Source organism: Vulpes vulpes, chromosome 7 (assembly GCF_048418805.1).
Source record: "Vulpes vulpes isolate BD-2025 chromosome 7, VulVul3, whole genome shotgun sequence".
Lineage (NCBI taxonomy): Eukaryota > Metazoa > Chordata > Mammalia > Carnivora > Canidae > Vulpes > Vulpes vulpes.
In genome coordinates, this window is record NC_132786.1 from 25840470 (window position 1) to 25856693 (window position 16224).

Below are 16224 nucleotides of genomic sequence, written 5' to 3' on the forward strand. Positions count from 1 at the left end.
TTTTTATATATAATAATAAAATTCCACTCATTCATTCAATGAATATGTATTGAGCACTCAGTGCATGTTCCAGAATGTGATAAAATATACAAGGTGATCAACCACTCTCACGTCCCCTATTCAGGGAATGAGATTAGATCCATCTGGGGAATGAAGTTGTCTGCTCAGGGAATGCTGTTCATAAAGCAGGGTACTTACTGCTATATAAAAGATCTCCATAAGCACACACACAAGGAAAATACTGGTGGCTGAAAGAATAGCAAAGTGGACCCCACAAGATATACTATTTCAATTTTAAGTTCATGAAAAATAATAATTCATTTTTAAAAAGGATTACTTTTACAAAAGCCTGTTTGGATAGCATCTACTCTTCTACATTCCTGGTGGACACAAATTAATGCAGTTTGAGAGACAACCTAACATGCCTAACACATCAGCATCAGAATATGATTTTAACGAGCCAGAGGCTGTGGGTACAATCTTCAGGTTCCCTGAGGTGATGGTATGATGAAAGCAACATTTATCCCCACAAAGCTTGGTCTAAGTTTCATCAGGAAATGAAAATGCTGCTCTTGTTAGGTTGCATTTTTGAAAAGGGGGCACCAGAGCACGTTTGAAAATAAGGAGTGCTTTTAGCAGTGACAACCCTCCCATGGTCGTGCAGCCACCCCCCATCTCCTGGGAGCAGACTTATAATCTGCAAAGGCAAGGACTGAAAGTAAGTTGTTGGGGACCAGAAACAGGGGACTGAGGTGTTGGGAAGTTTAATTAGCATGTGTGAAAATAAAAGGGCCTATAGGTGAAAGCTACTCTAGGAGTGTGAAGAATTATGATTGCTTTTTGAGATATTCCCATTTCTCAAGAATGAACAAGCCTGGGGAAAGAAAGATGAGCTGTAGTTGTTTTGTTTATTTTTTTAAAAATATTTTTCAGGTCTTTTGCTGGTAAGGTTGATGTGGAGAACAAAGGCAAAAGAAATGTAGATAAAATTAAAGTTCCTTACAACTTGCAGCCCATTGACAAATACTTGAGACAGGCAGAGAATGACATTCCTCCAGGAACTCCCAACTGTCTTAATTTTAATGCTTTGCTAGAGGAAAAAACAACCTTAGTGTGACAACAGTTAGGCCTCCAGGATCCTATAAAGCTTCTTTAACATACAAAAATCCTTTTGGAAACTTCCTTGTAAAGACAAACTTAAAAAATACATAACCAATCACTGCTCATATTCCCAGTGCAGCTCTTTCTGCCCAGGTGTCCACTCCGGGTGCTTTAATAATAAATCAACTTATTTTTTTTGCACCAATGACATCTCGAGAATTTTTTCTTGTCCATAAACTCCAGAAGCCAACAATATTCCAAAACTACATGAGGAGGAATTTGAGCTGCATCTTGAAAGATGAACAGGACTCTTAGAAATGAAGGTGCAGGGAAGAGCATTTGGAGCAGAAGAAAGTAAAGGAACAAAGGTGTGCTTGGAGAGAGTGGGCAGAAATGTGACTAACATACACAAAGGCTGTTGTGGAAAGACCAGTGTGGTGGAAACATAGAAAAAATCCAAATCCTCTTAAATTAAGGATCGAGACTTTATTCATAAGATAAGTTGTGGGGAGAATTGTAGGGGAAGTCATGGCAACTGCTGAAGAGAGGAATGCCATTGTCTGGGTTAAGCCTTAGAAAACTGTCAGAAGAGAACTAAAGAGCAGGAGGTAACCACCACATTCAGGTGAGAGATGAAAAACCCAGGGCATGAGCAGAGGAACTATAAAAGCAATGCCTGTGATAAGGAAGGGACAGAAGCAAGACACTATAGAGACAGAACACTGAGATTTGACTCCTGGCTAGATGTGGGGGCCTACAGGTGCCAGGAGGAGGGTGCTCAGATGATTCTGAGTTTCAAGATAAGGCTTTCTTCCTTCCTATGTGAGGAAACAGGATGGTTAGATGGGAATAAAGGAGATGAATAATGGGAAGTAAAACAGACTCTAACTAGAAGAAAAACAGTAGCTAAAGATGGATTTAGCACACCTAACAGAAAACACAATCATGTGAGAAATTTTAAAATAACTGATTTTTTCATTTTGGACTATATGCTATCCATGTAAAGCAAAACAAAAAGACACTTTAAATGTCTGAAAGTGGCATCTGAAGTGGGGGAGGGAGTCAGAAGATCCTTCCTAACCCTGATACTGTCTAACTGGGGAGAAAATGTAGCCAAAGCTAACATTGACTATATATACTGCTTTCACCTTGCTGTAAAATTTTTCACCTTCCCAGAGATTACAGATCCTCCTCATTCTTTGTTTTTAAGATTTTATTTATTTATTCATGACACACACACACACACACACACACAGAGAGAGAGAGAGAGAGAGAGAGAGAGAGAGAGAGAGGCAGAGACACAGGCAGAGGGAGAAGCAGGGTCCACGCAGGGAGTTTGATGTGGGACTCGATCCCAGGTCTCCAGGATCAGGCCCTGGGCCAAAGGCGGTGCTAAACCACTGAGCCACCCGGGCTGCCCCTCCTCATTCTATTTAATAACTGTACTTGCTATATACTTCATGGATATGACACAATTGATCTATTAATCTCCTTCTGAAGGATACAGGTGAGGAGAGGAACAATGCATCAGTGTTGCCTAAAGGCAGGCATGCAGGAAGAAGCTGATGTTTCATATCACCCTGTAGCTCATTCCCTCCACTGTATTTTTATTTATTTATTTAGACTCAAAGTCTGTTAGAAAAGACACAGACACATAGAAAGCAGCTGCCCATTCTGGCATTGTCCATCTACTGTTGTTTTTTCTCACAGCAGGCACACCTTATCCCAAATGAGCAGGCTATTTGCTTTTAAGCACATAAACTGACAGTTATTATTATTTTTTAATGTTTGTTTGATGTTTCAATAGAATCTTGGACATGAGTGGGAGCATGAACTAGACCATGCCTGGAGCTCCAAGTTAGAGCCATGGCCAAGATACATGTCCTACAGTTATGGTAGCTGAAAAACACCTGCCTGGTAGAAAAATCATAAAATAACTTAGGCATAGGCACTTACTACATTTCGGTTCAACATACCTCGAACTCCAGATAGTGATCCTTCAGTCTGTATTCATCTATCTCCTTGGCTTTAACTTTCTTGTCTGGGGGATAGGAGCGGTGCTCAGCCAGCTCAGTGGTAATCTGCTTCAGCTTGCCTTCATGAGATTTCAGCTGTTCCTCCTGCAGGAGATTATTAAGCTATTTAGCATCCGGAAAATAAGTCAATCAAAAAAATCAGAGAGTACCTTTCAAAATCTCTGATGATGAATGATTTTAATTAATCAAAACAGTCCAGTGTGCCGCTGCTGCCCCATCTTAACAACTTTCTCAGACTAGTATTCATATGTACCTCTGCAGAATGACAACCAGGCCCCTTGCTGAAATCCAAACACTTTCAGAGCCCCTTATCAAGGGTAGCTGTCATGGAGTGAGACCAGGCTTCCTAAGGAATACTTCAAAAGGCAAGGCCCCAGTGAAGCACCTATCCTTAGAGTCCTGCATGATTTGGCTTTTTCATTCCCTGTTCACTCAGCAATGCTGCTGATTCCTCCGTCTGTCACAATGAATGAAGAGCATCTCTGCTTAGTTTTTTTTTTTTCCATTTTGAGAAAAGCAATGCCACCAATAAATCATTCTCTGTAGACTATCAGATGATATTCTAAAAAATGCAGCAACTTATGCTTTTTCCCTCCAAAGTAGTATAGGTTCTGACTTCTTTCAAAATCATATTGACCCAAAGTAGTGATTCAATTAAATGTACCTATAGAGCAATTCTTGCCTAGACAGTGTTACTATAGATAGGCACCAAGCACCAACGCAACATGATTGATCCTATGTCAGAGAACTCCCATTCTACCCGCACCATTTTTATCACCTTACAATAATGAAAGATGCTGATCAAACCCTCTGACAACATTTTAAAAATGAAAAAGATTGGCATTTTCTTGCATTCCTGTAATTGCATAACCACTTTTTTAATATTCCACTTTCACAAATATATTGCCCAAATTCTTGTTGAATATAAGTTTTACATACACAGTAAGACATAAATGGATGAAAGTGAATGAAAGGAACTGATTAAAGTGGGTAATAAATATATATTGTATAATAATATCATAGTTTTTAAAATAGCAGACAAAAGGGATTTCCCTCTTTTATTAACTTCTTATTTTAGGACATACCAATTTGTACTTCTTATAAAAGGCATGACATTAAAAAAAAAAAGAGGAGTTTTCCCCTTCTGTTCCCAAAATTCATGTCACTGTGGACGAACACAAGCAGAATTAAAGGTAAAAATTTAACATGCACAACATATCATCACCACAATTTCCAGCTGAATTTTTTCCATATGGTATTTTATAAATCAAAATTATTATCTAGGTGAAGAGTTGGACTAAGGCTGGTGGTGAAAGCCTCCAGGACAGGAAAGCCCAGCCCCAGAGAAGCAGGAATGTTAAAAATCTGCACCGGGGGATCCCTGGGTGGCTCAGTGGTTTGGTGCCACATCAGGCTTCCTGCATGCAGCCTGCTTCTCCCTCTGCCTGTGTCTCTGCCTCTCTATCTTTCAAGAATAAATAAAATCTTAAAAAAAAAAATCTGCACCAGATTCTTCCCAGACGGAAAGGTGCTCATCAGGGAAACCGGGCAGAACTGCAGGAGGGGCAGCGGAGCCTCCAATCTCCCGGAGTCACTAACTGAGGAAGTGCGCCAGGGGAGAGTGGCCACAGACTGTGGGCAGACCTCGGTAAAGGGCTGGAGTGTGCCCGGTGGGGCCTCAGGGAGAAGCCGGTTGGTCAGGCAGGGACTCTGGACCGAGGGGGCTGTGCCCTGCTGCTTTCAGGAGCTGAGGCTCCAAGAGCGCGATTCCAGTAGGACAGACTCTGGATCCCAGGGCGTGGGGGGACACAGCCCACAATCCTGCGCTCCCCCAGGGACAGGCAGAGGCAGGGAGGGCACAGGACAGCGACGACTCTCTGACCGCTGGGTGCCCCCGAGCTATGCAGATCAGCACCCCTGCCCTGGAAGCATCCAGGCCAGTGTGGACTGGGAGCTACAAGTGGTTACCGGGGGAGCTGACTCCATAGCTGGAGAGCTGGCCGCTGCCAGTGCTGTTGTTCCTCTGGTGTCACCCTGTGCCTGGGAGGGGTGAGGCTGCTAGGGAACAGAGGCCTCATGGGGTAAACGGCTCCCACTGAGCCCCAGCACCTGGCAGGGGGTGGGGAATCTCCCCCAGGTGCACACACCTGAGAATCAGCACAGCAGACCCTCCCCTGGAAAAGCAGCTGGAAGGACAGGGGAAGAGCAAGTTCTTGACCGAGTAGTGCTGGAAAGCTCCAATGGAAGTCAAGGGATTCACAGTATATAGAACGAGAGGGTACCCCTCCTATTTTTTTTCTTTTCTTCCTTTTTCCAGTACAACTAGTTTTTATATCAGACTATAAATTTCCATTTTTTCTCTTTTCCCACCTTAACTACAATATTTGACCACCTCTTCATTTTTAAGATTCTTCATTTTTGACTTTGATATTTCTACAAATACAGGTCCTAGGTATATTGTCCACTTCTAAATTCCCTTCAACATATTCAACTTAATTTTGGAGATATACATGATATGTTTTCTTTGTTTTGTGTTTTTTATTTTCTCTGCCTCATTTTGTTTTACAATGGCAGAAGTTACTACCTTCTAAACCATACCAGTATGCACCCAGAACCAACCGTGCTGGTTCATTCTGTGAGAATTCCCATTCTGCCCCCCTCTTTTTTTTAAGATTTATTTATTTACTTATTCATAGACACACAGACAGAGAGAGAGGCAGAGACACAGGCAGAGGGAGAAGCAGGCTCCATGCAGGGAGCCCGATGTGGGACTCAATCCTGGGTTTCCAGGAACACACTCTGGGCTGCAAGTGGCGCCAAACCACTGCACCACTGGGCTGCCCTGTGCCCACCTCTTTTATCACATTTATGTTTTGGGGGTCAATGTTGGAGCCCTCTACAAGTATTTCTGGTTTATATAAACTTGGGACTGAGCATCTTCTAACATACAGAACTTAATGTACTCAGAAACAAGAGGATCATCCTCTAGAACCCCTCAGATAGACTACATTCTCCCTCTACTACACTTCCTCACCACCACCATCTCCCAGTCCAGCCTTTTCTTTTTCTTCTCCTTTTTTTTCTTTCTTTTCTGTTCTTTTTCTTCTTCTTTGGGATTCCTGGCCTTTTATTTTTTACTATTTTGTTTTAAAATTTGTTTTTCACTTTAGAGGTCCTTTTGTTTTTTCGCTCTGATATTTGTTTTCAATTTTTGGCCTCTGACCTTGGAAGACTAATCTAGGGGAAATTTCTTGGGTCATGGTTGATATTCTTTTTGTTTGTTTGTTTTTAAGATTTTATTTATTTATTCATGAGAGAGAGAGAGAAAGAGAGAGGCAGAGATTCAGGCAGAGGGAGAAACAGGCTCCATGCAGGGAGTGTGACATAGGACTCAATCCTGGGTCTCCAGGATCATGCCTTGGGCTGAAGGCAGCACTAAACCGCTGAGCCACAGGGGCCGCCGCATGGTTGATATTCTTGATGCAGCCCACTCATACAGCCACTCTGCACTGAGCAAAATGACTAGAAAGAAGAACTCACCACAAAAGAAAGAATCAGAAACAGTAATCTCTCCCACAGAGTTACAGAATATGGATTACAATTCAATGTCAGAAAGCCAATTCAGAAGCACAATTAGAAAGCTACTGGTGGCTCTGGAAAAAAGCATACAGGCATCAAGAGTCTTCATGACTGCAGAATTTAGATCTAATCAGGCTGAAATTAAAAATCAATTAAATGAGATGCAATCCAAACTGGAAGTCCTAACGACGAGGGTTAATGAGGTAGAAGAAAGAGTGAGTGACAGAGAAGACAAGTTGATGGCAAGGAAGGAAGCTGAGGAAAAAAGAGAAAAACAATTAAAAGATTATGAGGAAAGGTTAAGGGAAATAAATGACAGCTTCAGAAGGAAAAAATCTACGTTTAATTGGGGTTCCAGAGGATGCCGACAGGGCCAGAGGGCCAGAAAGCATATCAGAACAAATCATGGCTGAGAGCTTGGGGAGGGTAACAGGCATTCAGATCCAGGAGATAGAGAGGTCCCCCCTAATTTATTGATTAATAAAAACCATTCAACACTCGACATTTAATAGTGAAACTTGCAAATTCCAAAGATAAAGAGATAAATAAAAAAAATCCAAAGATAAAGAGAAGATCCTAAAGCAGCAAGAGATAAGAGATCCCTAACTTATATGGGGAGAAGTATTATATTAACAGCAGACCTCTCCACAGACACCCAGCAGGCCAGAAAGGGCTGGCAGGATATATTCAGGGTCCTAAATGAGAAGAACTTGCAGCCAAGAATACTTTATCCAGGAAGGCTCTCATTCAGAATAGAAGGAGAGAGAGAGAGCTTCCAAGATAGGCAGAAACTGAAAGCATATGTGACCACAAAACCAGCTCTGCAAGAAATATTAAGGGGAACTCTGTAAAAGAAATAGGAAGTCCAAAGAAATAATCCACAAAAAGAGGGACTGAATGGGTATTCTGATGACACTAAATGCATATCTTTCAATAGCAACTCTGAATATGACTGGGCTTAATGATCCCATCAAAAGATGCAGGGCTTCAGACTGAATAAAAAAGCAAGGTCCATCTATTTGCTGTCTACAAGATAATCATTTTAGACTTAAGGACTCCTAAAGCCTGAAAATGAAAGGGTGGAGAACCATTTACCATTCAAATGGTCCTCAAGAGAAGGTCATCCTCATATCAGATAAATTAAAGTTTATCCCAAAGGCTGTAGTAAGAGATGAAGAGGGACACTATATCATACTTAAAGGATCTATCCAACAAGAGGACCTAAAAATCATGAATATTTATGCCCCAAATGTGGGAGCTGCCAAGTATATCAATCAATTAATAACCAAAGTTAAGACATACTTGGATAATAGTACAGTAATACTGGGAGACTTCAACACGGCACTTTCTATAAATGATAGATTTCTAAGCACAACATCTCCAAAGAAATAAGAGCTTTAAATGATACACTGGACCGGATGGATTTCAGATACTTCCAAAACTTTAATGCAAACGCACCTGAATACACATTCTTCTGAAGTGCACATGGAACTTTCTCCAGAATAGACCACATACGGGGTCACAAATATGGTCTCAATCATACCAAAAGATAGGGATTATCCCTGCATATTTTTAGACCATTATGCTTTGAAACTTGAACTCAAACACAAGAAGACATTTGGAAGAAACTCAAATACGTGGAGGTTAAAGAGCATCCTGCTAAAAGATGAATGGGTCAACAAGGAAATTAGAGAGGAATTAAAAAGACTCATGAAAACTAAGGAAAATGAAGATACAACCATTCAAAATCTTTGGGATACAGCAAAAGCAGCCCTAGGAGGGAAATACATCGCAATACAAGCATTCCTCAAAAAACTCAGATACAAGGTAACCTGGAAAAAAACTCAAATAGAAGCTACCCTCACAGCTAAAGGAACTGGAGAAAGAACAGCAAATAAAACCTACACCAAGCAGAAGAAAAGAGTTAATAAAGATTCGAGCAGAACTCAATGAAATAGAGACCAGAAGAACTGTAGAACAGCTCAACAAAATCAGGAGTTGGTTCTTTGAAAAAATTAATAAGATAGATAAACCACTCAGGTCCTATTCCCAGGGTCCTGGGATCGAGCCCCACATTGGACTCTCTGCTCAGTGGGGAGTCTGCTTCTCCCTCTGATTCCGTCCCCACTTGTGCTATGTATTTCTGTCAAATAAATAAATAAAATATATATATATATATATATTTTTTATGATAGTCACAGAGAGAGAGAGAGAGAGAGGCAGAGACACAGGCAGAGGGAGAAGCAGGCTCCATGCACCGGGAGCCCGATATGGGATTCGATCCCGGGTCTCCAGGATCGCGCCCTGGGCCAAAGGCAGGCGCCAAACCGCTGCGCCACTCAGGGATCCCTAAATAAAATACTTTTAAAAAGTCAGACAAACCATTAGCCAGTATTATACAAAGAAAAAAGACTCAAATTAATAATATCACAAATGAAAAAGGAGAGATCACCACCAACACCAGGAAATACAAACGATTTTAAAAACATATTATGAGCAGATATACCCCAATAAATTAGGCAATCTAGAAGAATTGGATGCATTTCAAGAAAACCACAAACTACCAAAACTGGAACAGGAAAAAATACAAAACCTGAACAGGAACCAGCAAGGAAATTGAAGCAGTCATCAAAAACCTCCCAAGACACAAATGTCCAGGGCCAGATGGCTTCCCATGAGAATTCTATCAAAAGCTTCAAGAAGAAATAATACTTATTCTGCTAAAGCTTTTCTGAAAGATAGAAAGGAATGAAATACTTCCAAACTTGTTCTATGAGGCCAGCATCACCTTAATTCCAAAACCAGACAAAGACCCCATCAAGAAGGAGAGTTATTATTATTTTTCAAAGATTTTATTTATCTATTCAGGAGAGAGAGAGAGAGAGAGAGAGAGAGAGAGAGAGAGAGAGAGACAGGCAAAGGGAGAAGCAGACTCCATGGAGGGAGCCCAACGTGAGACTCGATCCCGGGTTTCCAGGATCAGGTCCTGGGCTGAAAGCTGCACTAAACCGCTGAGCCAACCAGGCTGCCCCAAAAAGGGGAATTACAGACCAATAACCCTGATGAACACAGATGAAAAAATTCTCAACAAGATACTAGCCAATTAGTACATTAATTAATTGTACTAATTACAATACAACAATACATTAAAAAGATTATTCACCATGACCAAGTGAGATTTATCCCCGGGATACAAGGCTGGTTCAACACTTGTCAAGCAATCAACATGATACATCATATCAACAAGAGAAAAAACAAGAACCACAGGATCCTCTCAATAGATGCAGAGAAAGCTTCCATTCCTGACCAAAACTCTTCAGAGTGTAGGGCTAGAGGGAACATTCCTCAATGTCTTAAAGCCATCTATGAAAAGCCCACGGCAAATATAATTCTCAAAAGGAAAATACTGGGAGCCTTTCCCCTAAGATCAGGAACAAGACAGGGATGTCCACTCTCAGCACTGCTATTCAGCATAGTACTGGAAGTCCTAGCCTCAGCAATCAGACAACAAAAAGACATTAAAGGCATTCAAATTGGCAAAGAAGAAGTCAAATTCTCCCTCTTCTCAGATGACATGATACGTGTATATAGAAAACCCAAAACTCCACCCCAAGATTTCTAGAACTCATACAGCAATTTGGCAGTGTGGCAGGATACAAAATCAATGCCCAGAAGTCAGTGGCATTTCTATACACTAACACTGAGACTGAAGAAAGAGAAATTAAGGAATCAGTCCCATTTACAATTGCACCCAAAAGCATAAGATACCTAGGAATAAACCTAAGCAAAGAGGTAAAGGATCTAATCCTAAAAACTACAGAACACTTCTGAAAGAAATTGAGGAAGACACAAAGAGATGGAAAAACAGTCCATGCTCATGGATTGGAAGAATTAATATTGTGAAAACGTCCATGTTAGCCAGGGTAAATTTACACATTTAACATAATCCCTATCATGGAGTTTCTTCATAGAGTTGGAACAAATCATCTTAAGATTTGTGTGGAAAAAAAAAAAAGATTTGTGTGGAATCAGAAAAGACCTCGAATAGTCAGGGGAATATTAAAAAAGAAAACCATAGCTGGGAGCATCACAATGCCAGATTTCAGGTTGTACTACAAAGATGTGGTCATCAAGACAGTGTGGTACTGGCACAAAAACAGACACATAGATCAATGGAACAGAATAGAGAATCCAGAAATGGGCCCTCAACTCTATGGTTGAGGTCTCCCTTTCATTATATTTTATATTCCCCAAATGAATGAGACTATATAATGTTAGTCCTTCTCTGATTGACTTATTTCACTTAGCATAATATCCTCCAGTTCCATCCACGTCGAAGCAAATGGTAGGTATTTGTCGTTTCTAAAGGCTGAATAATATTCCATTGTATACATAGACCACATCTCCTTTACCCATTCATCTTTCGATGGACATCAAGGCTCCTTCCACAGTTTGGCTATTGTGGACATTGCTGCTATAAACATCGGGGTGCAGGTGTCCCGGCATTTCACTGTATCTGTATCTTTGCACTCCCTAGCAGTGCAATTGCTGGGTCATAGGGCAGATCTATTTCTAACTCTTTGAGGAACCTCCACACACTATTCCAGAGTGGCTGTACCAGTTCACATTCCCACCAACAGTGCAAGAGGGTTCCCCTTTCTCCACATCCTCTCCAACATTTGTTGTTTCCTGTCTTGTTAATTTTCACCATTCTTACTGGTGTGAGGTGGTATCTCATTGTGGTTTGGTTTTGTATTTCCCTGATGGCAAGTGATGCAGAGCATTTTCTCATGTGCTTGTTGGCCATGTGTAGGTCTTCTTTGGTGAAATTTCTGTTCATGTCTTTAGCCCATTTCATGATTGGATTGTTTCTTGGATGTTAAGTTTCATAAGTTCTTTATAGATCTTGGATACTAGCCCTTTATCTGATAGGTCATTTGCAATATCTTCTCCCATTCTGTAGGTTGTCTTTTAGTTTTGTTGATTGTTTCTTTGGCTTTGCAAAAGCTTTTTATCTTGAGTAAGTCCCAATAGTTCAATTTTGCTTTTGTTTCCCTTCCTTCATAGATGTATCTTGCAAGAAGTTGCTGTGGCCAAGTTCAAAAAAGGGTGTTGCCTGTGTTCTCCTCTAGGATTTTGATGGATTCTTTTCTCACATTTAGATCTTTCATCCATTTTGAGTGTATCTTTGTGTATGGTGTAAGAGAATGGTCTAGTTTCATTCTTCTACACGTGGCTGTCCAATTTTCCCAGCACCATTTATTGAAGAGACTCTCCTTTTTCCAGTGGATAGTCTTTTCTGCTTTGTTGAATATTAGTTGACCATAGAGTTGAGGGCCCATTTCTGGATTCTCTATTCTGTTCCATTGATCCATGTGTCTGTTTTTGTGCCAGTACCACACTGTCTTGATGACCACATCTTTGTAATACAACCTAAAATCTGCATTGTGATGCTCCCAGCTATGGTCTTCTTTTTTAATATTCCCCTGACTATTCGAGGTCTTTTCTGATTCCACACAAATCTTAAGATGATTTGTTCCAACTCTCTGAAGAAACTCCATGGTATTTTGATAGGGATTGCATTAAATGTGTAAATTGCCCTGGCTAACATGGACGTTTTCACAATATTAATTCTTCCAATCCATGAGCATAGAATGTTTTTCCATCTCTTTGTGTTTGGTGGATTTTCTTATATCTCAAAAGTTCTTCTACAACTTGACTGTACAGTAATATTGCACAAATGGCATCATTTTGGTGGTTCTCAGGGTGAAACCAGGCAGTTTCTGATGGTGTCACACAAGGCCACGATATCATCACTATCTAGAGGTTGAGCAGGTTATGAAAACCCTTTATCCCTCGGTAACTAAGCCCTGACATCTTGACACCCCAAAACAGGGGGGGAGAGGTTAAGTCATTAATGTCACCCCTTTAGGCCCACCAGGACAGGGTCTTGGCTCATAATTTTAAGATATAAACATTTTATCTACGGTGCATGGGTTAAGCATCTGCTTTAGGCTCAGGCTATGACCCTGGGGTCTTGGGATTGAGTCCTGAGTTGGGCTCCCTGTTTAAGGGGGAGCCTTGTTCTTCTTCTACCCCTCCCCAGATCATGCTCTTTCTCTTGCTCTCAAAAAAAATTTTTTATATAGAGAGGGAAGAACTAAAGACTACCAGGAAGTGAATAATTATGACCATAAATTAAGATTAAATAGCATCATTGTAAATTAAAAAAAGATATTCAGAAATTATGAGTCAAATGTATTTGTTAGGGATTTGTTACAATGCACATCTTAAAGGCCAAACAAGGAAAAAAATCCAAGTCTAAAGCCATCAAAATAAAGAGAACATGAACAGTTTTTAAGAAGCTAAGTACATAAGTGGAAAACTAAATGAGAGAGAGGGCAGGAGCAAGTAGAGTAGATGAAAGATGACAAAATTCATTTTTAAATATTAATTAACTAGGGGTGCCTGAGTGGTTAAGTCGGTTAAGCATCTGACTATTCATTTTGGCTCTGTTCATGATCTCAGGGTCATGAGACTGAACCACAGGTCAGCCCTGTGCTCAGCATGGAGTCTTTGAGATTCTCTCTCTTTGTCTCCCTCTGCCTCTCCTGCTTTCTCTCTCTCTAAAACAAACAAACAAGCCTCCCCTCAAATTATTATCAACTAATTAAAGTAAAAACCCAACAAGATACCAGAAAAGTAGAGGGAGAAAAAAAAAACTTTGAGATTTTATTCAAACCTGTCACTTGTACACTAATAATACTGAAAGTAGATGAAAGCAATACTTCAGTAACTTTTATTTACAACTTCTCATTTATCTTTTTGTTTCTTTCTCCAAGAAGGCTGCAGACTGGGCAGCCCGGGTAGCTCAGAGGTTTAGCACCTCCTTTGGCCCAGGGCGTGATCTTGGAGTCCCGGGATTGAGTTCTGCATCGGGCTCCCTGCATGGGGCCTGCTTCTCTCTCTGTCTGTGTCTCTGCCTCTCTCTCTCTCTCTCTCTCTCTGTGTGTCTCATGAATAAATAAATAAAATCTTAAAAAAAAATAAGGCTGCAGACTATGTTATGGACTGAATATCTTGTGTCCCTTCAAAATTTCTGTTGAAGCCTAGTGTAGTTATCTCTATACATAGGGCTTTTAAAGTAGTAATTGAGGGTAAATGAGGTTTTGCAGGTAGGGCCCTGATAGGATAGAATTAGAGACCACTTAAGAGACAGAGAATACACACTCCCTCTGTGCACAGACTCTAAGAAAGACCGTGTAAGGATGCAGAAAAGCCCATTTGTGACCCAAAGGGGAGAGCCCTCACCAGACCCTGATGCTGCTGCTGCCTTGATCTGAGACTTCCAGTCTCCAGAGCTGTGAGAAAAACATTTCTGTCATTTAAGCTACCCAGTCTGTGGTATTTTGGAACTAAGAAGAATGTATCAATAGATTTTTCCTTTTTTTAAAAAAATGTTATTTATTTATTTAACAGAGAGAGTACTCACAGAGCAGCAGAGGGAGAGGGAGGAACAGACTCCCCACAGAGCAGGGAGCCCAACATGGGGCTGTATCCCAGGACCCTAGGATCATGACCTGAGTCAAAGGCAGACACTTAACTGAGTCACCCAGGTGCCCCTCCTACTTTTTTTTTTTTTTTAAATATTTGTTTGTTTAAGAGAGAGAGAGAGAGAGAGAGAGAGAGCGTGCGTGTGCACTCACCAGTGAGGGGAGGGGGTGCGGGAGAAGGAGAGAAAAGCAGAGAAGCAGACTTACCACTGAACGCAGAGCTTGATGCAAGGCTCAATCCCAGGATCTGGGGGGCATGCCCTGAGCCAAAACTGAGTTAGAGGCTTAACCAACTGAGCTACCCAGGTGCCCCTATCTTCTTCCTTTCAAAATAATTTTCTTTTGTGTATTTACTGAAACATGTACATTATTTAATAGAAGGTTTGACAAAGAATTTGGTAATCAGACCATGTCAATAAATTAAATGTTTTGTATTCTTTTCTTTAATAAAATGTTTCAGATATACAAAAAGTCATATTGAATGATATGTATAAAAAATGCTCATGTATCTAAAGAAAAAAATAAAAATTTACTCATCTTTAGGATTTATTTATTTATTTTAGAGAGAAAAAGCAGGGGTGGGGGCAGAGGGAGAGAATTTCAAGCAAACTCCCTGCTGAGCATGGAGCCTGACTCTGGGCTTGATCTCATAATTCTGAGATCTAAGCCGAAATCAAGAGTCTCCTGCTTGACCAACTGAGCCACCCAGGCACCACTGTCTAATTCTTTTTCTATGCTTCTCCTGTACAAATATAAGGATCCATAAAAATAGAGAATATGTTCTACTTTATAGGTTTCCTTTTGCAATTTGTTTTTCACTCAACATGTTTTTAAGATTTATTCACATATATACTCTAATTTCTTTTACGTATACCATTCCACTGTAGGACATACTATAATCTCACTGCAGTATGTTTAAGTTGTTTTCAGGTCTCTTTAGGATATTATAAATGATGCTACATTGAACATGCTGCCAGTGGCTAAGGGCAAAAGCTGTCCTACAATGTAATCAAGATACAGAATTGGGGGGTTTTAGAATATGCACATCTGTAAGATGACATTAACTTGTTTTATAGACTGTTTCTACCAGTTTACATTTCCATAGTAGGCCTAAAAATTCCCATTGTTCTATATCCTTGCCAAAATTTAATATTCACTCAAAACCAGTGTTATTCCAGATCTCAGAATCTCTTCCACTTCTGCATTACTATAACACTTAAATGTATGTACTGCATGCTTATTACAAAATATACTTTGACTTATGTGTGAATTTTATCTCCTTTACTGATTACAGGCTCTTTAAAGGCAGAAAACAGTCAATTTTTTTCCCTTTTTCTCAAATCCTGTAGTGTGCAGTACTGGGCAGAAAAGATAGTAATGGAATAGTTTTTATATAATACCTGAATAACATTAACACATTCCTTAAGTTCTCATTAGCTGAGAGCCAAGACAATCATCTTAGCTATTTTTATAATGCCCATACCTAATACAGTACCTGATATATAGGTTCTTCAGTAAACAGTAGCTGAATAAATAATTTAATAAAGGGGGAGAAGACTTAAAGAGGGTAGGGCTTAGACTGGTTCCTTTGTGCTGTTTTAAAGTAGATGATTTAGAAGGTAATGACATTTCTAAGAATCTTCTGGGAAATGTATAAGTTGAATTGCTAAATACTGCAGCCTCATCAAACCACCCAAGCTATATGGAATTTAGAATAAAGAATATTAGTTTTAAGTCAGTTTGAACTATTGTCAGAAATATTTTATCATTTTATGTTTAAGAGATTTGAAGACTTTAAACATTAGTGAGCTTCTGCATACCTTCAACATGATTTAATTGTTTATTGAATACTTAATATATGTTAAATATAGATGTCTAAGAAATAAAAAATCTGTCTATTTTGGAAAAGTGTAGTCAACCATTTAAGGCGATGCCAAGGAGTGTGGACTGCATCT

General features: G+C 40.1%; 1 protein-coding gene across 20 annotated transcripts in view; it reads right to left on the reverse strand.

The window, feature by feature from the left end:
* PSD3 (pleckstrin and Sec7 domain containing 3) overlaps window positions 1–16224 on the reverse strand; it is a 577475-nt gene that overhangs the window by 50320 nt on the left and 510931 nt on the right. For all 20 annotated transcript variants that reach the window (XM_072763297.1, XM_072763299.1, XM_072763306.1 and 17 more), the window contains one exon: window positions 3078–3221. In XM_072763297.1, coding sequence (XP_072619398.1) covers window positions 3078–3221 — 144 coding nt within the window. The remainder of the gene's footprint in view (window positions 1–3077; window positions 3222–16224) is intronic.